Consider the following 26,830-nt stretch of genomic DNA (forward strand, 5'->3'; position numbering starts at 1 on the left):
GCAAACTCGTCGCGTTGACCAACAGAAAGGTGCTTGGTTTGAAAGTGACTTTTGTGTAAGTAGTGCTTTGTTCATCACTCCTCTATTGATAGACTTTTTACCTGTGATATTGACTGAAATTTCACTAATGTGACCACGCCTAAAAGAACCAAAAGCTACAAAGCACTTCGATATCCCTAAAACCTGAAACAATGTGCATGAATTGATCAAATTATGAAATATTGCACTTCAACAATCACTATTTCAACTGGTTTCTGTCCGTTCATTTTGTCTTTTAAAGGCCTGTGACCCCATCACCGACAGTGTCGCCACCAAATCCCCAAATGTTTAGAACGGCCCTTTATCTGGCCCAGCGGATGTGCACTAATAACCACACACACCTCTCTCCGAGGTAGTCTCCTATTGCAGTCTTGTTAAGACCTTCACCCTTGTAGAGGAACCGTGCGATGTCTTCACTGGTGTTCTTCAGAAGGTCGTTTTCAATGAGGAACTGGATCCCCTGCAAACACACACGTTCAAGGTGTTTAGCCTCCAAGACAAATGACACGCATAGAAATCATTCAGTGAATATGCTTTAATAGACCGCTTAATCACCTTTTTGGGGTCCATGTTGAATTTCTTACGGCCCATTGCCACTTGTTTGTTCCTTTGCATGTTTTTCCTGCGGGGACAATGGTCAGTAGATTATAAACTGAACTCGTGACGTCACAAACCAAAGATGTCACAAGGTTTATTTCATATACTTCATAATCTCTGGCTGATGGACCCAAAACTGAAACTACTACTGCATTGAGCAAAGAGGTCTTGTGGAAACCACCTGGGATTGGGAATCACAATTTGGTTCTCATTTTGAACAACACTTATAAAAAGCACTGACAGTGTTTCCTCAGCAAGATCTCTGAAACTTCCCTACTGTCACTTACATTTACTTGAATAGTTGAACAGATTCCACTAAAATAGGATGAGTTGACATTCAAGAAGATGGTGTAGCTAAAATGCTAGGCAGATTTGACCTCACGCATGACTCACAAAGTGTAAATGAAGTGTGTATGAGTAAGTGTGTGACGCGACGTCCACTCACCTCTCCTCGGTGGAGCCCAGGTTCTCAATCTCACTGGTCACTTCGGCGATCTCATCCTTCAGACGCTGTGGTAACAGGACATGAGAGGGTTCAAATAATAACGCCACACCATAGTGGTCAATACAGATGAGAAATGAAACAACAACACACACACACACACGTGTCTGGAGTTGTGTTGTGAGTGAAACAGTAACCCAAACAAGAAACACGGTGTCCTAAAATGGAATTTTCCAGCAGCAAGTACTTTTCATACAATCTGTAAATAGAGAAAAGTAGATCCGGCGACTTTTACGCGTGCGGGAGTGGCAATAAGCGAGAATGGTTGACATGGAGCTACTTAATCTCGAACCTTCGGGAATCACCCGTTTAAAAAGAAAAGACGCTGAACAGAGGAGAGTCTGCTGGTAAAAAGAGATCGCGACAGAGCTTGTAATAAAACAAGAACCAACATAAGCTTGGCTTTTCAGAGATGGCGAGAGTTAGGCTTGCTACGGTAGTCGGTGTAACACCGGTTTCATCACTTGTCCACCGCGACACCAAAAAAAAAAAAAAAAAAAGGAATATAGGCATATATTTATATATTTAACGCGCGACCCACAGAAAAGATGCGCGTCAGTATAGGGTTCTCTTTCGGCCTTGAACAAACCATAACACACACAAATTATGCCAAAATGTCAGTTTTGTCGAGTGTCCTCATAAGAGCAGTCTTAAATGATTTAAATAAAGTCTTAAATTAACGTAGAGATTTGTGAGAAAATGGGACGCGTGTCGATCGCGTCTCTGTCAGCAGCTGGTCTTAAAGTGTCATTAAAGTTAATCAAAGAACAAAGGTCATAGAGTAAATGACTCACTCAGACCCGGAGCCAGGAGGATTATTACACCGGTAGCCTAATGATCATGAATGCACTGCTATCTTTAACACATCTCCGGCGAACGGCTTCTTCACGCAAAAGAAAAACTCTTCATGAAGCGCAGTGAAATTCAGCGACCTATGGCGTTTCCTGATGGATCGAGGTTGTTCGTTAACTTAATTTTATACGTGCAACTCACGTAGCCTATAAGGACACTGTACGTGCTGACAGACAGGACCGAGCAGGTAATATTTAATATGAAACAAAGTCTCAACTTTCAAATTTGGTCAGTCAAAGAAAATTAAACAATAGGCCTACCGTTTTGTGGCTCCATTGTGTCGTGAGAGATAGCCTCAGTTAAAGACAAGTTCAAATCCACCGACGTTAATCTACTAATCTAGACTACTAAACTACTACTCTCCTGACTGCTTTGTCGGACAAAAATGATGGATTTTGATTTGTCAGATCACATCAAACTCCCTGCGAAGGATGAATTGACGCTAATGTATAAGTGAAAGTGAAGTGCACACTGCTGCACAAGTTTTTTATAAGCGATGTAAAAAAAAGTAGTTTCGTTTTCAAATGAGCGGCAATTCAGCGCACAATAACAAAACAGTGTTGCTCCGCACGACCACCAATATGCATGCCCGTGCAAACGCGCGCATTTTACATGTGCCTTTAAATTAGCGATTTAAAAGCCCCCGCCGGTGATACCGGTATTACCGGTGTTGTAACACGTCGATTAACCGGTGTGAAAAAATCCTCACCGTCACATCCCTAGCGAGAGTACGGCGGACGTAAGGAAGTGCAATGTCTATTAAAGGGTTTAGCTACAGTAAATCTTCAGCTAGTCAGTTTGAGATCCTTTCCATCTAAACTGGTTATATCTTTTAAACCTAGTAGTGGATGGCAGTGAGAAAGAAGCAAGAGAGAGTATGTTGGCCCTCTCTGCATGCGTCCTGTCCCACCCCACGAGGCCTGACATTAACGGCTCAAATCTAATTCCAGCGGATGAATCGTTTGCTCTAGACTGCTCTGTTTGATACATGACATTAGAGGAGGACAACTGGAGAACGGCCCCAAGTAAAGACTACAGACATCGAAATTGGATTATTTGACCATGTCTTTGGAGAGATTAATGGTTTTATGACACAGGCCTGTCTCTTCTGCCAAGAGTTTAGTGACGGTCTGGAGCCGGGCTGGTCCTGAGGTCACCCAATGAAGAGTTTTTCATTTTCAGCTGTATGGTGGTGAAATCCACTCTCAAGTGTTTGTCAAGCTCAAGTTATTTCTCCTGTTTCTAATTCACTAGCAAAGGAAAGCCTGTTTTTGTTTTCCCAAAACCAGAGAAACCCCACATTCCTCAGACGTTTGTCCTCCCAAAGGAAAACTGCCTCGAGAACAGAACCACTTTTGTCAGAAGACCTCAAGATGTAGAAATTCGGTTTGCAAAGGGGGAGGGAAATTGTCTTAGTTTGGTTAACAATATAAACGGAGTGTGCTAGGAAATTATACAGTCCCATGGAAAACGAAAGGAATTTTAAGTAAGTATATAGTATTCTGGAGGTCAGCGTACTGACAGATCAAGTCCATTCGACAGTGTTATAATAGTAGAGCTGAAAGTGATCAGTGTTTGGCTCATGTGTGAGAGTCCTTTTCTAAACAATTCCACCCTGTTCCTGTCAGCTTGAGTCATTTCCTTTTTGGACTAACTGTGTTCATACTTGGTGAATTACAAGTCAAATTCTTATTCCACAAATACTTTTAGATTCCTAAAGTTACTATTCACCCTAAACAATGATGGGTTGTTTTAACCCAAATTTGGGTCAAATATGGACAAACTCAAATGTTGGGTTAAAAATGTAATTTACATTTTTAACCCAACTTTAACTTTCAACTGTACATTTTTGAATGGCATTTTTAACCCAACATTTGGGTTTGTCCATATTTGACCCAAATTTGAGTTGAAACAACCCAGCATTTTTTAGAGTGTTATTTCAGAATAAAACAGTTTCTCATCTTAAATAGCAGCTGTGGGATAAGATTAAGTAATAATATAAACTAATTTTTTTTTTTTTCTCTGTTACTGTATATTTTTTATCTACAATGTGCTTCACACAAAGTGATTAAATACACAGATCCAAATATAGACTTAATACCTGTTTGTTTATTTGACAGTAAAGCACTTAAAATGAACTATCATTATTAACAACAGTAAATATTCCACTCTTATTAAATGTGCCATTGTTCTTTTATAGTATCACACCGAACTGACCGACAGCTTCAGCGATTATAAAATGAATGTAAAATTAGTAAATAAGTCACAAATTGAAGAAATTTTTTTGTTTTTCTTGCGACTTTTTTCCTTCTAACAGGAAGTGGAAATGGTGTTCCTCTGCCGCCATCTACTGGTTATAGTGGTAATTTCATGTTTTTCTTTTTTTAAATAAAAGTGTTTCCTTGCCATAAAGTTTGAAGATGTAGGAAACTAAAACTTCAAGTTTTATAAATCATCACACTACAAAATAATATTAAAATTGGATCATATTTTGAGCTTTGAAGTGCTGGGAAAAAAGGGTAAAGCACTTGAAAGCCCATAAAGTGCTTACATTTCACTCTTAAAAGGTTGTACGAACTAGGGATGTGCATGAATATTCGAATTTTCGAATATTCGATCTGTAATTATTATTCGAAAAATAAAATACTATTCGAATTTTATCGAATTTATGAAGCCGTAGCCTAAATGCTTTGCTGGGCGTAAATGCAGTGAATCCCTGATAAATCCCAAGCACTAACTCGCAGTTATAACTAAATCCTCTGGGTGGCGCTGTGGCGCGTGTTTAACAAGTTGTTTGTATTTGATCACATAATGTCGTCGTCGGCTACCTCGCGAAGTTTGGAATTAGACTACTAGTTGAAAATTATGTTACTAAATGATCTTACAGAAGGGAATTACTTTTGATCAAATGAATTAATTAATCTGAGTTATAATATCATCAACACAATGAGAAATCACATGAAATCCAAACAGCAGGCGACTGAGGAAAGACAGCTGTCCATCACTACGACTGCAGGTAAGCGCAGCTGTAGCGCGCGTGATCCGAGAGATGATAACTTATCTAATAGCAAAATTATTTTTTAGACATATACTTCCCTTAAGTTTCATTGAGAGAGACAGGTTTAAGAACAGAAAACAAAAATTGCTGTTAGAAACTTATAACACCGTGACCGTTTGTGTCTCTGAATCGTCTGTCAGTGCAGCGCGTTTTCTCACTCGAGCATAAATTGCTGGCGGCGTCCCTGCATGTGGACATTATTGTTTTTCTCAACATAAACGTGAAACAATATACACGATAATCATGCTGACTCGAGTGTGTGTGTACGTTCTGTTTGGTATCTGGCGGAGTCTGCTTTATTAGGCGTTTTTCCTTCCGCTCGCGCTGCTTGAGCTTAAATCCTTTTGTTATTTATATTTTGTTTACACATAGGCCAACTGTTTAATGTTTTCAACTAAAAGAAAACTTTAACATATATTGTAAGCTTGTTGTGTATTGCCTAATCGTAAGCTTGTTAAGAAATGGTGACAAAAACTTTTTGAAAAATGTACTTAAAAAATAACGTCTTTTTCGTTAAATGTCATTTAAATAGGCTAAACGAATATTCGAATATTCGATTTCTATGATCCCGAATATTCGAATGCATTATTTTTGAAAAATGCCCATCCCTAGTACGAACCCTGAGATGATGTAAAAAAAAAAAACATTCTGCCACAATACCATGGTTACAGTTAGCATCGCTACATTGCTGCATGGTGAATGTTTATGATTTGTGGATTGAAAAGCCTTTCAATCAGTGCTGTTTCATCGGATATCTATGGTTTATAACATAACTCAGTGCCGAATTTAAATGCTTCCCACTAGATCTCGATGTTATTTATTCTTCGGTGAATTCAAACGATGAGTAGTTACGGTGTCGCGTGATCGGCCTGCGAGTAAACCTGTTCTGAGCTCGTGCTACTCTCTAATATTGATCCGAGCTGATAAACTGTCAGCGCTGCGCATCTCAAACGAGAAGGTTTCCACATCCATATGCAACATAAACATATTTGGCCAACGTGCTGGTGGCACCAATGCGACCTCTAACAAAATTTAGTCGCACCGGTGGGAAAAAAAGGTAGCAAAATGCTCAATTTGGTCGAAATCTGGAGCCCTGAACTGTAGATTATTAAATGAATAAGCCAGTCAAATCCATGCGTGATATTGTGATAATATTCAGAAGTCAGTCACGCCTTATATTAGAAGTTAGAGTTGAATAAAGTCTTCATTACCTGAATGTCGTCCAGCAGCTCCTGCTTTCGGCGGCGGATGTTTTCCAGTTCCTTTTGCTCCTCAGGCGTGAGGTCGTCAGGCACTGAGAATGAGATGAAAAAAAAAAGTTTTTTTTGTCAAAGCCAGTGACCTAGGCTTACTTTGAACCGAAGAAATATTAAACATTGGTCTGATAATATTTTAGTGATGATATAAGAGGTGAAATGAAGACAGATTAGTGAACGAAAAGACTGTAAACAGAATCGATAGGACACCATATTACCCAGTAGCATCTTTACAAGCACACACGCATCAATAACCAACAAATGACTGAAAAGAAACAATAACCAGGCCTGATTTCCTTGTCACAAATATTGTGATGCACTGTGATATCGGATGATCATGAGGAAAACTACTCCAAATGTGCAAGAGACACCAAGCACAGTGGCACAAGGAAATAAAGAGATCCGTAAATACTTGCAGATGTCCTCAAACTGATCCAAAAGATAAAGCACAAATCAATCAAGTCGCAGTAGCCCGACAAACCAGCCGGAACGACGCCTCCAGCATCACAGAAATGGGCTTTAGTGCTCTCTGGCCAGCCGCCTCAATCACAGGCACAAACTTTTATTCACCATGTGACTGTGAGATCTCACTCACAGCATCCTCCTGTAACCATGGCAACCCATCACTGTTTCAAACCCCATCTGTGAGGGTGCCGGGAACAAACGCTCATCACCTCACAGCACAAAATCCCTATGAAATACGTACACATGCACGTGAAATAAGAGTGAAATTGAATTTTCCTACTGTAACATTCAAAACTCAGTTTCATTAAGTCCCCAGTCCAACCAAAATCATTAAACTTTAACACTTTATCACCACTTATTGAGTCCATTCAGCAGCTTACCCTCCTGGACACATTACAGTGTGTGAACGATGCCAATATGTGGAGGTTAGGGACTCATAACAGGTATTTAGGCCTACATACATTTCTCTAAACAGTAGTTCTCAACCCTGGTCCTGGTTGAGATCACATTATATAACACAAGTGGATTTTAGGGAAAAACTTAATGTTACAAATATATAGTCAATTACAAACTAGATTTTCTACATTAATGACTGAAACAGAGACAAAACACCCAGATTTATGGGAACCAAATATTTCCATGAGAAAAAGTTGTACTCTAAAAAAAACACACATTGGAATTATGTCTATTTTCTCAACATCAGAAGGGAAGTTTATGACCTAAAAAGCAATTTAGTCACCAACGTAATACTGCACAAAATGAATAAAAGCTAATTTGAAAAGAAACTCTTTATTTAACGCTGTAAAAACCCTCGTAAGTTCTGAGAGTCCGAGGGAAAGATCTGGTGAACCACCTGACGTATGCTGGAGTTGGATGATGGAAAACCCCTCGAACACACAGTTCTGCCTCCTCCAGCAGTGAACAATGAAGCGAGGTGGAGAGAGAGAGAGCTCAGTGTTCGCTTTTCTCGAGAAACCCACATGAAGAAAATGAATTCACTGCAATGCCAGAGTAGGATGGACTCCCCACACAGGTTCTTTCCCGGCGCTGCCTAAACATCTTATGAAGTTCTTTCCTTGCCAAAAGTTGCTCAGACTTGCTCTTATGCCGCATTCAGACTACACAATATTTTTGTCTGCTTCGAAAGTCACTGTGTCAGATTATGACTCCTAAATTATAGTGATTTGTGGACATAAGACTGTAAAAAAAGATGTACGAAACACCTTCCATTTTAGAAAAGTGAAGCCGCCAATGTCCCAACATGGCGCTGGCATCTTGCCTATTTAATACTAATTCCAGTACTTTCTGGTTTGCTTAAAGGGATAGTTCACCCAAAAATGAAAACTCTGTCAGTAATTACTCACCCTCATGTTGTTCCAACCCCGTAAGACTTTCGTTCATCTTCGGAACACAAATTAAGATATTTTTGATTAAATCTGAGAGCTGGATCACTCCTCCATAGGCTTCTTAAGGGATTGAAACTTGCCGGCCCAGAAAAGTTATGAAAGACATCGTTAAAATAGTCCGAGTGACTACAGTGGCTCAATCTTAAGTTTATCAAGCGACGAGAATACTTTTTGTGCGCAACAAACAAACAAAAATAACGACATTATTCAACTAATCATTTCCTTCTCTGTATGGCCGTGATATTTCACGTAGTGATATTGCGCAAAGCTTCTTGCATGTCACTCACACGTAGGCTCACTATTGGCCGACGCTGGTCATGTGTGTGATGCGTGACGTACAACCTAGAAGCTTTGCGTAGTTTCACTACGTGAAATCTCAAGGCCAACAGAGAAGGAAATGATTAGTTGTATAAAGTCGTTATTTTTATTTGTTTTTTTGCGCACAAAAAGTATTCTCGTCGCTTGATAAACTTAAGGTTGAGCCACTGTAGTCACTCGGACTATTTTAACGATGTCTTTCATAACTTTTGGGCCGGCCAGTTTCGATCCCTTAAGAAGCCTATGGAGGAGTGATCCAGCTCTCAGATTTAATCAAAAATATCTTAATTTGTGTTCCGAAGATGAACGAAAGTCTTACGGGGTTGGAACAACATGAGGGTGAGTAAATACTGACAGAGCTTTCATTTTTGGGTGAACTAACGCTTTAAGCGTCTCTGCTATCGTTCTCCAGTATTTATTTCGTGGTCGTCCCTCGAGGAAACACATCAAATGCAGGAGTATTGCTTCCATTGCATAATTCCACCCAGCAGGACCAATACCATCATCTCTCTTTGGTTTCGCCATGTTTGAAAGCTGTGTATGGAGGAGCTTCTGTGCTCCTATTGGTCAACGTCATAGATGAGGATTGAAATAAATGAAACATGCTAGTATATCTGTCATGACGTCGTGAGCTTCACCGTCGGTTGTTGTCCACTATGCCACACTATACAAGCTTTTTAAACTATTGATCCCGGCATCCCAATGCCATTGTTCAATTACGAATCATTAATGCATGCCTAGTTAGACAATATAAAAAGCACTATGTTTTCAAATCACTTGACTTGAATTAAGACACAAGTAGCACAACCTATCAACAGCTAGCCTATCTGCTGCAGCTCAAAACTGATAAATGAGTCAATCTCAAAATTTGTTGGCTGCATGATCAGATCAGGTCTGAAATTGAGTAATGTCAGTGCAACAGTCAGTCAGTGGGCTGCTAATCAGAATCACCCACACATGCTAATGCTACAACATCCCACACATGAACCCACACACACAGCTAGAGAGACCAGTCACAAACAAAACCCTTCTTTCTGTCCCCGTCCACCTTATTTTGCAACCTGGAAGTAAGCCGTCTTCTGTGAACGTGCAAGACTTCTGAATATCCGCTTAAGGTGAATCACTAGAAGAATAACAAAGTGCAGTAAACCGTAAAACTCTTTGTGCTACAAACCAGTATGTCTATGATTGTGATAAATTAAAATTCTCAGGTATGCACTAGGCCTATATCAAGCAGCATAGAGGACTGTTTTGTCAAATATCTAGAAGCAGAAGACACTGGAAGCATTACAGTCATGCATTTCCGAGTGTTGAAGATTAACCGATTAACCGACAAAGGGCCATTATACTAATGTCTTGTGGCACTCTATCTAAGTGGCATTGGGAAGTTTTTCTTTATAATGAAGTAGTCTGTATTTAGCAGATAAAAGAGTCATTATCACTTCCACACAGGTATAGAAATTCTACATTGATTGAAAAAACGTTGATTATGTACGAAAAACGAAACGTAATTTTTGGTATTGGGATGAAAACATGAAAGGTTCATATTCCAAGAAAACCAACATGTCTCTGACTGATAACAGAAACTAGAGATTCAAAGAGCCAAAACCTGCATCTCTCGACTTGCGTCTTGCACACCCATGTTCTGGATTTGTAAAACACAGCTTAGCTGGTTTGATCAGGGTATTATCCAGAACAAGCTTATTCATTGACCTCGTTTATCATGTGCTTTTTTTGCTGACATATTTAGTGTGCGTGCTCACATCTCTCCACTTACAGCAGCAGGAGTTCTTCCTGACCTGTTTCTGTGGGACTATTTAAGCCGTGAAGAGTGAAGAGTGTTTTGCTCTGATCAGTCACAAAAGCAGCTCTATAATCGCTCGGATTGAATGGTAGGGTGAAGGCCTTCCTAATGGCAGAGGCACCACAACCCACAATTACAGAGAGCCTCTTGAGTAAACCCTTGAAGACCTAGCCCAAGCTCCATGTTGTCAGGATTGGCACACTCTTATTTTCCGTCCAGAACCTTTGGACAACTCTCCTCGCAAAGTCAGGACATTAATACTTGAGGATCTCCTCCTTCAGATTTAACCCAGTTTAACATGTGCCTACGGGAGCCAGGGAGCAAAAAATATGCCCACACCATCACTTCTATCAAGAGCTCAAGAGCTTTAATATACAACGACTGAGCTGCAGAGAAATGCATCAGCTGAGCTCTGATTTCATTCCTGATTATTGTAGGAATATAAATGACCATCAGTAACGGTAACAAAATTACATTGCTAAGGCAACAGACAACTGGAGCTGCTGGATATGGAAAGTACATGCTAACAGACATTCATCTCAGGGACTGGAGCAAGGGAAAGTGTCCTGCAGTGTCACCATAAAACACCACTATGGGCATGTTACAGATAGGGGTGTGCACCAATATTCGAATATTACGATCTGTAATTTTTATTCGAAAAATAAAATACTATTCGAATTTTACTACGTTGCTTTGCTGGCTGTAAATGCAGTGAATCCATGATAAATCCCAAGCACTAACTCGCAGTTATAATTAAATGCACTGGGTGGCGCTGTGGAGCGTGTTAACAAGTTGTGTGTATTTGATCACATGATGTTTTGGAGTGCCTCGCGAAGTTTGCAATTACTTGAAAATTGTGAAAATGATCTTACTACATGATCTTACAAAATGGAATTACTTTTGATCAAATTAATTAATTAATCTGAGTTATAATATCATCACCACAATGAGAAATCACATGAAATCCAAACAGCAGTGAATGAGGAAAGGCTGGTGTCCATCACTGCATTCACGACTGCAGGTAAGCGTGATCCGAGATGATAACTTATCTAATAGCAAAATGATTTTGAGATATAATCTTCCTTTAAGTTTCGTTGAGGGAGACCGGTTTAAGAACAGAAAACGCGAAGTGCTGTTAGAAACATAGAACACCTTTATCTTTGTGTCTCTGAAACGTCTGTCAGCGCAGCGCCTTTTCTTACTCGAGCATAAATTGCTGGCGGCGCCCCTGCATGTGGATATTATTGTTTTTCTCAACATAAACGTGAAAAAATATAAACATGGTAATCATATGCTGACTCTAGTGTATGTGTACGTTCTGTACGATATCTGGCGGAGTCTGCTTTATTAGGCGTTTTTTCCATTTTAGCTTAAATGCTTTTGTTCTTTATATTTTTTTTGTTTACACATAGGCCTACTGTTTAACGATTTCCACTAAAAGAAAACTGTAACATATATTGTAAGCTTGTTTTGTATATTGCCTAATCATAAGCTTGTTGAAAAATGGTGAAAAACGTAACTTTAAAAAAATGACGTCTTTCTCGTTAAACGTCATTTAAATAAACAAATATTTGAATATTCGATTTTTATGAGCCCGAATATTCGAATGCAATATTTTTGAAAATTGCCCATCCCTAGTTACAGACAATCCCACTGGATCCAACCTGGGTGTGCCATGGTGACTATAGCCCAGGTCCAAAAAAAGAAGAAGGTTCCAGAAGGCTCCAAAGAACAGGACACAAGCTGTCGGACCCTCAACCCTTAACTCTACAGGTAGACTCTGCCCCTACAGGTAAATAACCCAGGTTCGATCCCCGGCTGAACGTGAAGTTGGCATGTTTCGCGAGTTTCCTTCAGGCACTCGGACTTTCCCAACAATCCAAAGACGTTAGCCCTGTGATGGACTGGACATTCATCCAAGCTGATCCCCGCAATCCTACAAGAGTTTGAATGGATGCAATGTGGTAAATGGCAACTTACTTGCTGGCTAGGCTAATCGGATTGTTCAAATAGTGGCTCATGGCTCACTTTTTGTGGGGAGCAGAAACCCACCAGTGCTGAACCTTAACCACTACACCTCAACTTGCTCCTTTGTTGTTCCACTGTCTCTGCTTTTTTCCACCTTTATGTCCTTCTCTCGAGACAATCTTATCTTTCAAATACAGCTGATTCACCTCAGTAGGATTTGCAAACCACAAAGTCTCTGTAAAGGAGCCACATCTGTCCTGCCAGCCTGACAGTAAACATTTACTCAATGAAACAAGTCTGGTTACAGTCAAAGGCACTTCTCTTAGGCGGTCTGACCATGTGTGCTTTAGCCGAATCGTAGTTCCACCTCAATCTAGGGCAGGACGATTCATCGAAAAGTAATCAAAACCGAAATTCAGAACCTCTAAGCGACGTCATTTTCCCATCTCGGTTATTTCAGGGGCTTTTAACGCCGTTCCAAACTAATGTGCTTATTGTAACGCACACAGACAGTAACTTTAAACTGTGAAACACTTGCATCATCAATGCGAGTACCACTGTGAGCACTAGTGGCAGCTGTTTACTATAGTAAGAATGACACACCTCAGGATTTATGTGGCAAATACTTTGTATCTTCTTTGGATATTTACTTCTAAAATGTAACGCATTGCACATTCCTTACCTCTGGAAGGTTGACCCCACGACAGAAATACTGAGAAACTGCATTCACTTGGATGTATTGTGCCATTGTTCAAAGTACTTGACACACTTTAATGTACTGGGCACCAGGTCTGACCTGCTGAAAAAGACAGCAGCATTTCCAAGGTCAGCGTGGGACTTCTTGGCGAATGAACACTGATATGATAGTGGGCAGATAATTGATGACTGAACTCCATAAATCAATCCAACTATGCTGTAGATAAAATGAGACAATGCCTTTCTTCATGGGGCTTTTCTGCCTGAGTTTGGCTACAACTAAATATTGCTTCAGAAATCCCTTGAAAAACTTAATAAACATTCCTGTAGTGCCTGGAATCAAGTACAGCTTGTCAGCGTATCACAGAATCATTCTAGGCTCAAGCCAACCACCTATTTTCTGTCCATCTGAACACGAACCAGTCAAATTAAAGCTCCTCCTATACATGTAATATCTCTTAAGCTGATGGTCAGCCAGTGACTGCTAGATGCAGCAGAAAAGGAAAACATGACTGCGTGAAGGAAGGCAGAAGCCATGTGCCACTAACCTCACATGTCCTGTGAACACTCAACACTTGCAGAGAGTTTTATCGAGTCCACAAATAATCTATCAGTTTGCAATCAAAGTCAAACCACTCAACATGTAAGAGAGTTCACATTACAGGCACTTCAATTCATTCCACAGCAAAGAAAATGTAACTTGGCGCACTAACGTGGAAACATCACAAAAGTGTCAACACCCTGCCAAGTAGCCATTTCAGTATTAAAGCGAACTGACCTGATTCCCGCAATCTTTATTGAAATGTATATGTCGTCCTGATATCAGTCCACTTCTGCTCACTCATCAAAACTCTCTCATTCATTATCCAAAGGTAAACTCAAACCAAACACCTCATCCAGGTGAGAATTGGCAGTCGAGTATGACAAAGACAGATGTTTGCTACATCAGACCGAGAAAGAGGAAGACACATTTCACACACTGCTGAAGTCCATGTGCAGACGGTCCTTTCCATCCCACACTCCGTCTCTCTCTCCTCCCTTCTCTCTCAGACCTAATGTCATCATAAACAAGGATTGCCCCATCTAGTGGTCATTCTCTGCTCTTTCTTGCAGACATCTACTTCTAATTTCTTCACATTTGCTCATGGATCAAGGAGATACACTGGCCACAAGAGGGATCTTGTTACTTGGCCCAAGTTGCAGTACCAACCAACAGGACAATGAGGTTTTTTGTCTCTTTACAGTTGCAAATTTAGTCTCATATAGCCAGAATCTTTACCATCAGCAATAAATCTGGTCCACAATGCACATTTCATATTATTCTGTAAAAAAAACTCTCAGGAAGAGACCACCCACTGACATACAAACTAACCTGGGACAGTAAACCCAAACAATTTAAATTCTGTCATCACCTGTTTGACTCTTTCTTCTGTGGAACATAAAATAAGGTATTTTGAGACTATGGAAGTCAATGGTCACCAAAACTGTTTAATTCCCAACATTCTTCAAAATATTGTCCTTTGTCTTCCCCAGAAGAATGAAATTCAAACAGGTTTGGAGTGACATGAGTGTGAGTAGCCTAAATGATGACATAATTGTAATTTTATTTTTGTGAACTAGGCTATCCTTTCGGTCTCAATCGTAACTCGTATCCACATTACCATAGAGCCACATTATACTGGTTTATGAAGTGTTGTGTTCATATGACGAAGGAGAGCAGGGGAGGAAATGTCTCACTCAGTCTCACTCAGGCCAATGAGTCACAGTGTCATCACTATTTCAGTAGTATAACGGGAATATAACATTGACGTAGCACTGCAATGGTCATTTTTGATCCCACTGTATAAAGCTCATCTAATCCGATAGACTTGTAATAGCATAGTGATCAAGGCCTGAGATCATCATTGAAATGCTTTTCCTGGAATCGGTGTGTCCTGAGAGGCTCTTAAATCAGATCTCTGAGGTGGTGGCACAGTTCTGTGTCACGCACATGCTTTCAATATCACACGACTCACGGGTCTGAGTGAAAGCCAGGGGATCGAGGCAGCCGGCATCCGCCAGAAATAACACAGGCAACAATAAGAGCTTGTTTCAAGGCCTGTGTGTGGAATGCGGACCGGTTTATTTTCATCCTCAGCCCAGCTAAAGCATCATGAGGCACCGGAGGATTTCTCTGCAGATCTGATGTGCGAGCTGTGAGGGGAAGGCCCGAGCTCACGGCCGATGTGCTGAGCAAACATCCTGAGGCTCTGCAGAGTAAACATCCTGCCGCTCATGTGCGCAAACCAAAGCGTACAGGAGAAATCTGATGAGTAAACACCACATATGACTGCAAATCCTGATTGAGGCCGATTCACGCCACATGTACATGTAAATAGTAACGTAACGTTAGCAGTGCTCGACACGACATTAAGCCTTTTTTCTTCCCCCTCTTTTTTAATCTTCCCTTAAAACTTACTTTTTTAGGGTGGCTTTTATGTGATTCGTGTGATTAATGTGTTTGTTATTATATTGGCTTTTTATTTGTATTGCTTGTTTAGTTTTTACTGCCTAGACTGTTATGTGTATCCTTCTAATTTCATTATTTTTATGTAAAGTGCTTTGAGATGCTACTTTTAAAGGCACTATATAAAATAAAGTTTATTATTATTATTATTATTTTCATGTGCTTGTCCTTTGGACATTTACTGGTCGGAGTAAAAAATTAGCTTGTCCATGAAAAAATAGGATTTAATTTAATTTAATTTTTTTATTTATTCTGAAGAAGTATTTTCATCAGTGTTCAGTCAGCTTTGATATTTTAAATCTGCATATTTATGATATTTTAACCTTTATAAAGGGTATTGTTTTAATACTTCAACTTTATGAAAATCACAAGACTCATGTAAAAGCTTCAGAGACTAAAAATATAAAATACATAAAAAAGTAATAATATCCAACTTTGTTGTTGTTTTTGGTCATGGCTATGTAGGGACTATTTGCACAATAAGGTGCAAATTATTTGTACTTAGTGCAAGTAGTATTTATTGCATTAAGTGAAAATAACCTGTCATGTTGTTATGTCTGGTTTGATCACTTAAAATTGGTTTTACACTTCTATTCAATTCTGCAACAGTCTTATTGAGGTACGGAAAATACAAATCCGTTCACTTTGAAACTCAGATGAAGAAACCCAGGAGTGAACAGGTGAATTCTCCATGGATTATTCAGAAGACAGGTCTTCGTTTTCAAGTAAAACGTTGAGCTTTAAATTCCATGTATTTCTCATGTGTTCTCGTGTATTTCACGTCTTTAATTTGATTGATTTTTGGCAAACTGCATGAAAATCAATGGGTGTCTATTTGACCCCAACGCATTCGATGTAACCAACATTTGTTTCCATAACATGATGTGACGTCAGCTTATAAAAACAAGCTAATTGTGTAGTAATGCACTTACAATGGAAGTCTATGGGGCATAAAACTTGTAGATTTGTTAAAGGGACTCTAAAGTCAATGAAATCATCAAGTGGATGAACCTCTAATCCTGCATTACAGGTGTAATTCCTGTGGGTGTACTTTGCTCAATGCACAGTTTAACAGATGTTTAATTCTGATGCAATGTCTTGCCCGCAGACCTCTACTGTAATTGTAAACAACTTTTACTTGATTATATAAACCGAGGGATGAAGGGTTGAAATTATGTTTTGTGATCGTAAACAGCATGTCACAGATGTATTAGAAAAAAACATCAGTGTACTCTATCTCTCCATCATCTACTGACACACGGTCAACATCCCACATGCCCTTCTTCACCTGATAAACACAAGACAGGAAGTCACGTGACCACGGCGGCCACATATAACCAACAGACAGGAAGCTGAGCAGAGCTGAGAGAGAGAGAAATAAATCAATAACATCCTATTTAACACAGCAGCTCAACTCAACAGTCAGGTCACAGACACGTTAATGATATTAAACTGCACTGCGTTTCCCAAGATCCTCAGCTGTAACGAATGCTTCTTCAGGGTTCAATGTAAGGTGACAAGTCTCTTTAGAGGGCCGTTATACGGTCCACACCCTTACTATGGGAAAGAGCAACCCAGGCATACTTTTCAACCGTTCAAATATGTAATCAAACATGAAATAGCCTATTTGTGTTAACCAAATTGTGGAATTTGAACAAATCTGATGATCTGTTAACCTAATCATTGCATTTCAAACAGATTAATATAAACACCAATCAATCAGTTTTTCATTTGGATACTTATTTATAATACATTTGGGTATTTATTTAGAAAGTAGACGTTATAACTGGGATAAGTGCTGATTTGAAGTTTGCAATGCTCAAGCTTCTTGTCACATCTTTAAATTATATTGTGTTGGATAATAATACAGTGTTGGAGAGTTGGAGATAGATAGAAAAGGGTGTTGCTATGTGGTTGCTAGTGTAAATTTAATTTTTAAACCCAACGGTTGGGTTTGTTCATAATTGACCCAAATGTATTGAAATTCCCCCAGTATTTTTTTGAGTGCAAGAAATGCTCAAGCGCAAATGTAGGCTATATTGTGCTTCGTTTCGTGTTCGGTGTCCAAAATGGATTCTGTTCAAGTTGGTTTCTTTTGTAGGTGCATGGCTCTTGGCCAAAATAAGTTGTCGTACACTTATTGTATGGTTAAAAAAGTCTGTCACATTGAGATCTTAGCATTCCCACAGAAAACATCCCAACCCCCTCACCGAACCCAGACAGCTGAACCACATTCCTCAGCAACAGACAACAAGTGTTACAAACACACACACACGACTACAGCATGTTACTGCTAAATGTCCAGGAAACTTCAGAAACTCTGTTCACTGTATGTGCAGTACGTCATGGATTCTTGCTCTGAAATTAAGAGTTGGTTCAGACAAGTCGAAGCCTGTTTGAGTCACACTAGGAAGAGGACGAATTAAAGAGGCAAACATGCAGAAAAGTGAGGACAAAGCCAGTTGTCAGACACTGAACTGCAAAAACACACAGGGATTTCTTCGCAGCTCAAATATCAGAAAGCCTATTAACTGAGATGTTTGCACATAAGAGGATCATGGAACAATAAAACACATTCATCTCTCGTCAAAACCAGATGCCTTTCATTCGCCATGATGATGAATAATTCAAAACTGCATACACTACAAAGAAGAAGAGATGATGGACAGCTCACATGAGGGAGTATTGTTGTTGTCAGCATTATATCACACTCAGCCTACAAATACCTGATTATCCTCAGAGTAAGGTACATGTAGAAACAAGACAATAGTTTATTTATGTATATAAAGCTAGTTTGTGTCACTAAATCTAAATAAATACACCGTTAAAAAATTAGAAGTTATACGGGAAAAACACATTGATATCAACTTCTATCGGAGTCAAGCGCTGAATGGTGAATGCCAATATCATTTTTAATGTATCTCAGATATCACACACACACTATAATAGATAAACAAGCGCTTGTTGTTTATTTAGAATAAGTTAGGTAAAAGTAACATCTGTCGATGATCGTCACTCACCGACTCCGTCTTCAGATTTCAACACCATCGCGCGCTCTTTAGTCGCTTGATACCGTAAAATAAATCAAAGGCAAGTTCAAAACAGCTCGATTTACAACTACAACTCAACTTTAGAGTCAACTTTCGAGAACAGAGTCGGGTATTTCACATAACACTCGAGACCGGAAGGCTTGCGGTTGAGGAAGGGTGCTCGTCCGTGATCGGGGGAGTGTCTCTAACCGTAACGGGCCAATCCCGAGACCGAGAGCACTATGATTCTCAACGCTGAAGGATTCTAGCCCGCTTCTGACACGGGCCGTGTCTCAAAGCTCAGCTCACACACTCACTCGATCACTTGATCACTTCCTACTGTTGACGGCCGAGTGAATAATAAAGCGCGCTACCACACAGGGCGCAATTGTATTACATAACCAAAATCTGAGCAACCCGTTTTATGGACACAGATTCTGAAATAATTGTGAAGCTTTTATTTTTATATGACACATTTTTGGTATCTTTTAAACAGCTAAATTTGGCATAATAGGGCTTATTTGTATACCAACAGCCTGTGTGATCCAAGAAATGTCCCAGAAACAAAAGTATAATTGAATATGGCTCTCTAGAAACTTCAGGGAAGGAAAATAACTTAAAATAGTTTGACATTAATTAAGTTATATAAAACATATTAGCCTATAAAACGTTAAATCACATAACAGTGACCTCATATTCTGGTGAAAAATAATCAACATGAACTGAATAAGTTCATATAGAATAAGTTCATATAGCTCTGACAACTTTTTGTAACATCATAAATTATTATTTTTCTTTTAAGTCCCATCATATACACTTAAAGTTTGATTAAAAAACATTTGATCTCATTACAGGAGGACTTATCATGCATCACATGCGAAACTCTCAAAATTTGAATATCCTGCAAAAGTTGTAATTTTGATGATTATCAGCCTATGAAAAGCCCAAATTCAAAATCTCAGAAAATTTGAATATTACACACACACACAAAAAAAGGATTTTATATGCAGAAATGTCGGCCCTCTGAAAAGTAGCCTATAATCATGCATATGTATATAGTGTTATAGCCTAGGCTACTAAATATATTAGTTTCACCTTTTAATTTGAATTACTGAAATACATGAACTTTTGCACGATATTCTAATTTTTCTAGTTTCACCTGTATCCGTCCCTCTTACATCTCTTCTCTTCTCTGATGATGTGTTTACTGGTGCGAGGGCGGAGCAACCTGTCACTCACATGTGATCGACCAATAGCAAACCTCAACCATCCAACCAACCAATCAAATCCCGATGGACAAAATCAAGCCCCTTATTGCTCTCGTTCCAGAAGCCGTTTCACTCATGTCATAACAGGGAAGAAAAGACTAACTAGACAGCAACATAGTGTCGGCCCACATCCGGTACATGTGTATTAAACGCGGCCCAGTTGTGGGCCGGATCCGGGCCGACACTATGTTGCTGTCTTACGTTTCATGCTGACTTTGACAGCCATCCGTCAAACTCATAAACTCTCTCTGACGGACAACTTTTTACTAATGTATATAAGCTTATGGCTTATGATTCTGACTCAACTAACAATGTCTGCCTGTAATGAGCACAAACATCTTTGAAGGGATTTAAAATGGCCAGTATATGATCACATTGGGATCATGTATGCAGTGCCCTATTGAGGTAGGAAGCTCAATACGGTTTGAGACAAAGCCGCAGTATTGAGTTTCACCATCCACACCCTGTGCTGTGAGAGTGAGTGTGTGTGTGTGTGTGTGTGTCGGTGGGGGCAGGGAGAGCGAATGACGAACACAGACAGAGAACGTGTGTGAGTATGTGTGCGTGTGTGTGTGTGTGAGTGTGTGTGGCCCTGAGCCGATATAAGAGAGACATAAGAGAGATAACAGCCATTAAAACAAGTGTACGAGGTTATCTCTCTCTCATGTAGTGTAACAGACTTGCCCATACAATTGTACATTTATACTTAGGCTACATAAGCTAAATACAATAAAGATATCATTAATATGAGTCATGCCAATTAAAGAAGGGTGTTGAAACAAGAATGTTCAGTTTAGAAGTTTTTTATTGATCAAATATTTCAGTCACAGACACCAAACAATGTTGTGAGTCAACACACCACACCTGTTGTGTTATTTGTTTTTAGGTTACATATTATTAATTTGAGTCCTAAATAGTTATATAAGTACATACTAAATAATCATGGCGGTATGAGCCATTTGAGATCAAATCTAAAGTCTTCTTTGTCGACACACTCATGCATGAAGAGATGAGAGAAGGATTGCGTTTCTAAATAAACAAAGCCGAAGCGGAGTGATGAAGGGGAACTCTTAATCCCTGTAAAGTGCTTTCAGGACTTTGAGTTGGTTTGCCTCTGTCATTGTGCATTGTTTGAGTTGTTATCCTGTTAGTTAATCTGAGTAGTTTCACTGTTTCCAGATCAGTTTCCCTGGCCTGTGTTCATTAGTTACCATGGTTTTTGATTTTCCTTGTGTGTCACGCTTGTGTTTAACTCATTTCTTGCCTAGTGTTTTCCCATGTAGGACGGGTGCCTGAAAAGGCAAACTTTTGTAAAAGGGGTTTCAAAGTGCAAGTTTTTGAAAACGGTCCTCTATGTAAACATCAAAAACGCTAGTATCTGAAGATGACGACGTCATGCACATGCGTATTACGTGTTCAGTCTATAGGGTTTCATCGCCATCTACTGGCCTGGAGCAGACTACAGCGCTTTTAGTCTTTTTAAAAATGATTGCACAACCACCAAAATAGGTGGCGATATTCACCAAGCATGTAAATCACCATTAAACAACGTGGATTCCAAGCGTACCAGATCTGGGCCGACACTATGTTGCTGTCTGGGAAAAGAAGAACAAATAAGTAGTATGGCGCGCTTTTTCTTAGCGACTGTTTCCAAGGTGACTCGTGGATTCGTCGCTTTGTTGAGAATGTCTGGTGTGTTAACCATGAACATACTCTCGAGTTGAATGAACTTACCCCAGACATCAACATAGTGTCGGCCCAGATGTGGGCCGGATCTGGGCCGACTCTATGATGCTCTCTGGGACTCCACCTCCATTCGCATTTCCACGAAAATGATTAAAAACGCTGTATTATTCATGCCAGGCCAGTAGGTGGCGATGTCACCTCGTAAAGAAACACTTTGTGCCTATAGACTGAACCCGTAATACGCATGTGCATTCACATTTTTGTAGTTTACTGAATCGTATCATTTTCAAAAACTAGTTTCACCCTGTTTTCAAAAGTTTGCGTTTTCAGGCCCCCAAAATAGTGACGTTTTTTGAATGTGAGGTACAGTACAAGTGCACATTTAAGCACATTTCTTTTTCACAAGGGCTAGAGCGCATTCCTGGCTAGTTTGACAGATCTCAGCACTGTGTCCTAGTCGAACAATGCGTCCTCTGTTGAGCTGCATACGCGACTGCGCCAGCTGACCTGCATACGTCAGTTACACTGAGACAAGAAATCCTTGTTTTTGGACGGCAGGTCAGGCTTACAATCAGCGAACTTTCAGACTATAATGCAGTAAAGAGTTATGCAATCCATCATGCGACATGCAGATTATATGCTTGGATGTGTGGGCTGGAAATCTGATGTTTATGTAAATATTATGTAAATGTCAATGTGACATGATTTGTTGCAAAGTGCCAATTGCCATGGGTAAAAGGCATGTACTGTACAGTAAATATTTCTGACTGTGTAAAATTCCAGGTTATGCTAGATATATTTTACAAGAAAATGCTTGATTGTCCAAATCTTGCTGCCACAATAGGTGGTTTGTAGGGTTTTCTGTGTAATACTAAGTGGCTCATCCCATAAAGCCACATTTAAAGGGTAGTTATAGAACTCAGGTATATGAAACTATAGCCACCAGGACAGTTCTCTGGGAACTACATTTTCCCTTAAGGTCATTTTCCTGGTTGCATTCGCACTGTGAGTATAGGAACCGTCATTTAAAGGGGTGGTTCAGGATTTTGGACATCGGGCCTCATTTCCAAGTTAGCCTGGGTGTTATTTATCAGTGGAGACAGTTTTAAAAAAAAATTCATCCAGTCGTTCCAGTTGCATAATTCGCCGGTGCTAGGCTAGCGCGAGTCAACGGTAACTGCTAGCCTGCCATTAGAAACAGTTTTACCCACTCCACAGAACACCAAACGCAAATAAATTACAACACCAGACTATCGATGTAAATGTCTGTTGAGAGAATAATGTTAGAAATCAAACTACTCTTGCATCTCAATGATCGCAATACATTTACAGGAACTAGTTTCTCAGCAGCGGCGGGATTTTACTTTGCTTCGGTTAGTAGTCCTGCGCCGAAACACAGAACAGAAGCGCACTACAGTCGGGACTACCTCTCTCTCTCTCTCTCTCTCTCTACCTCTCTCTCTCTCTCTCTCTCTCTCTCTCTACCTCTCTCTCTCGGTTGCCTAGGTAACTACATATCACTCCGCCGCTGCTGTAGACTGTGCTAATAAATACAGGGAACAAAGTATAATTATTGCAATGCAATGAAAGAGTAGTTTGATTTCTAACATTATTCTCTCAACAGACATTTACATCGATAGTCTGGCGTTATAATGTATTTGCTTTTGGTGAACTGTGGAGTGGGTAAAACTGTTTTTAATGGCAGGCTAGCAGTTACCGTTGACTCGCGCTAGCCTAGCACAGGCGAACTATGCAACTGGAACGACTGGATGAAATGTTTTGAAAACTGTCTCCACTGTTGTGTCGCGGGATTTGTGATAACGGAGATGCAATGTAGCAGTTATTCGTTTGAAGAAGCAAAAAGAAAAGCCAAGAGACAAAATCTCCTACGACATCTTGCAGTGCTACATTACACTTAGGCTGAGTAAAGGACACAACGCAAGGAAAGTTACTTTTAAACTTAGCCATTACAATAGAGTATTACGTTACTCCCTAAAAAGTAACTATTTGCGTTACTTAGTTACTTTTTCTCATCTGGCTTGTTGTTTTTTGAATACCAAAAAAAGTAATTACATTTTTGGTAAATGTACACGTCAAACCGACATTTATTCAGACACCATCAACATTTCTCACATTATCACAGTTTATCCGCTATAGTTTAGAAAATGGTAAGAACAAGAACTTGACAAGAACTCAGAGTTAAACTGTGTCAGAACAAACTCATCTTGATAATGTCAGGTAACTTTCATAGAAAGATATGTAATGGATTACAATCAATCAAAAATTATTCAGACAACTGTTACTATGACAATATTTACACAACTGTCAATACTTTGTTGGGCCACCCTTAGCCTCAGTGACTAGGGCTGTCACTTTTGTGGAAAAATCCTGATCGATTTTTGAGACATAAGTGTTCATTGAATCGATTGTAAAATCGATTTTCCATGTCTAAAGACGTTTCCATTTTCAACACCAAATACAGGCAAATCCACGGACACCTAACAGGCATTAGGACGAGCGAAAAGAGGTTGAGACGCGCACAAGTCGCAATATTTCTGATGATTTATTGGCGTGAAGTTTCGTGCACAATGATAAACAGGAGTGCAAACTTCAGGGATTTAAATTAACACCCACCGACCCGCCAAACGCGGGTTAAAATGAACTTTGGCGGGAAACGCTGTCAAATCACGAGCCAATCTGGCGTGTTTCTGTGTTAACTCACTTTGCTGGGGAAGTTCGTGTAAGACAAATCTGCGCGGATTTAGCGCAAATACGCAACTCGTGAGTCCTCATGATATATTAAATACAGCGTATTGCACAGAATCTACTCATTTCTGGCTTACTTGAACACACACACACACATCACTAAGCAACAAATAATAACGGCGCGCTTGTTCACTTGCATTGAAGTAATAGCTAATTTGGTTAACATAAAAAAACATTGTTATTTTCCAGCATCCTACATGTTCTGATACTGTATTGATCTGTCCACCTAAAACACATTTTTTGTAAAAAAAAAAAAAAAAAAAAGGCCGTTAAAATCGATTCCCTATTTTTGTTTTCGAAACTTGTGTTGGTTGGTCCGATCGATTTGCAATCGATTTTCGAACGTAAAGTGACAGCCCTATCAGTGACAGGCTGTAGTCTCCTGGACATGCGCTCAACCAGGTTCATGCAAACCTGAACTTCAGCATTTCCCCTGGTTCTTCAGTTCCTGTTGGTTTTTTGGCACTTCATCCAGACGGAGACGTTCCCTCACCTCCCAGAGACGCTCAATCGGGTTTAGATTTGGACTTTGCGGTGGCCAGTTTAAGCCTCTTCTGCTTAAAGAAAGCAATAAACTTCTTTGCAGTGTGTTTTTTGGAGCGTTATCATGCTGAAAAAATGATGTAACGACGGCCCTGGCTGATGGCAGCATCTGACTCTGGAGGATTTCCACATACATTTCCGAGTTCATACTTCCATCAATATAATGTAGTTTACCTAGTCCACTAGCTGCCATACACCCCACACCATAACCTTGCTTCAGGAGTCAGACACTTCAAGGTTTCTCCTTCGGTTCTCCACACTTTAGTTTAGCCATCGCTGCCAAACATGTTAAGTTTCCTCTCACCACTTCCAAAGGATTGATTTCCCAAATCCTGCAGACTTGTTGATATGTTCTTCAGCAAACTGGAGGCGTTGTATTTGATTTCTCCTGCTGTTCAAGGGTTTCTTCCGGGGAACGCAGCCCGGTGTCGTTCTTCAGTCTGTTGCGAATGGTTTGAGCACACAGCTCTGTGTCAGTGGCCTTTTTGACTTCAGCAGCAATTTCTTTAGCAGAAAATTTTCTGTTTTGCATCGCTAACTGTCTTATAAGTCTATCTGTTCTGGGTGTTGTCTTTTTCTTTCTCCCACGACCAGGCAAATTCTTCACATCACCAGTCTCTCTAAATTTCTTCACAATGGAAAACACTGTCCCTCGAGGCATGTCTAATCTTTTTGCTATATTCCTGATTGAAATGCCCTCCTTGTAGAATTTGACTAGCTTTCCTCTCAAATCAGTGGATATTTCACTGGTTTTGGCCATCCTTCTGTTAAACTGTCTCACAGATGAGTTATGTTGAATAGCTGTCGTCGTCTTCTTCTTCTTCTTCTTCATTGGGTTTTTATTGCAGTTGGCATCCACAAAGTTGCACTACTGCCACCTGGTGTCTGTTAGCTTGTCACTACATACTTATATTCATCTTTCCAGTCCAGTCCTGCTTAATAACAAAACAAATATTCCTCCCTTGTTCACCATTTCCGCATTCTAATATACTTTTTACATTGTACTGTCCTATAGCAATTTCTTGTAAATTATGCTTCTTGAATATCTGTCAGCTGATAAATTAATTAGATAATACCAGTTTAGCTCAACCGATTATCAAGCAATGCTTAATGTTGTTCAGGCTGTGTGTAAAAAGAGCTTTAGCAATTAAAGAAAAAACACTTCAGCAAAACATGGTCAGGTCAAAGTGTTGGAATAATTATTGCTCCCAATGTTTTTAAATCAATGTTACTGGTAGTCACTGTTTGAAGAGTTATTGGGTATAATGTGTCACAGTTTACTTTATTTTGCTCTCCTCACTTACATAAATGATCTATAGTGTCCGGCGCCCACTAGTAAAAAAAAAAATTCAAAAATTGTATCTGGTGTCTGAATAATTTTTGGTTTGACTGTAAAGGCTCTTTCACACCAAAAGTGAAATGAATAAGGCTCAGGCTGAGGGAAATGTAAATTCACTCCTGTACAGTAGAGGGCGCCGCTCAATCAAACCTTTCAGCTGTTCTGAACCACAGAAGAAAAGGACACAGGACAAGAAAATACAACACTCTTACTTCAGCAAAACAAAAAATGAAACAAATGTGATGTTTATCTAAAGTCATTTTTGTTTATTAGTATGGTTGAATTGGATAGTCAAAGGTCAACAGCAAAGACATTGGCTGATATAGTGAGATTAAATACATAAGTATATTTGTCTAATGTAACATTTTTAGGTATTGCAGGTTTGCGTAATATATTAGCATTTCACTGTTTTTATTCGTTTGGAGGAATAGTGAATCTGTTGCAAGTGAGATGAGTAAATGCATGTTCATCTCGATCTACAGTAACCGTCATGTTCACACACAACGCCTCTGCACTTACTCACGATTCCTCTCATCATGGAGACTGAAGAAGTGTCACTCAATACATGGAAAAACAAAGTAACTTACGTTAGTTATTTGAAAAAGTAACTCCCAACTCTGGGAGTTGGAGTACATTAGCTTTCTGTTTGTTTATGTGCCATTAATATTTGCTTTCTGTCTAGTTCGTAGAGTAAGTATATGTGAACTGTGTGTTAACACAGCTTTTTAAAAA

The 26,830-nt window shown here is 39.6% G+C and overlaps 1 protein-coding gene across 4 annotated transcripts in view; it reads right to left on the reverse strand.

Moving 5' to 3' along the window:
* cyth1a (cytohesin 1a) overlaps positions 1-26,830 on the reverse strand; it is a 75,260-nt gene that overhangs the window by 16,843 nt on the left and 31,587 nt on the right. For 2 of the 4 annotated variants that reach the window (XM_056261930.1, XM_056261928.1), the window contains exons 2-5: positions 6,260-6,342; positions 1,082-1,146; positions 595-661; positions 381-499 (exon numbers count right to left, since the gene is read on the reverse strand). In XM_056261930.1, the coding sequence (XP_056117905.1) occupies positions 381-499; positions 595-661; positions 1,082-1,146; positions 6,260-6,342 (334 nt within the window). Of the gene's footprint in view, positions 1-380; positions 500-594; positions 662-1,081; positions 1,147-6,259; positions 6,343-6,716; positions 6,736-18,487; positions 18,676-26,830 lie in introns of those variants that run through there. The other 2 variants (XM_056261929.1, XM_056261931.1) reach the window with 2 other exon arrangements.

This window comes from Rhinichthys klamathensis, unplaced genomic scaffold (genome assembly GCF_029890125.1).
Source record: "Rhinichthys klamathensis goyatoka isolate OS25496 unplaced genomic scaffold, OSU_Roscu_1.1 h1tg000189l_1, whole genome shotgun sequence".
Classification (NCBI taxonomy): Eukaryota; Metazoa; Chordata; class Actinopteri; order Cypriniformes; family Leuciscidae; genus Rhinichthys; species Rhinichthys klamathensis.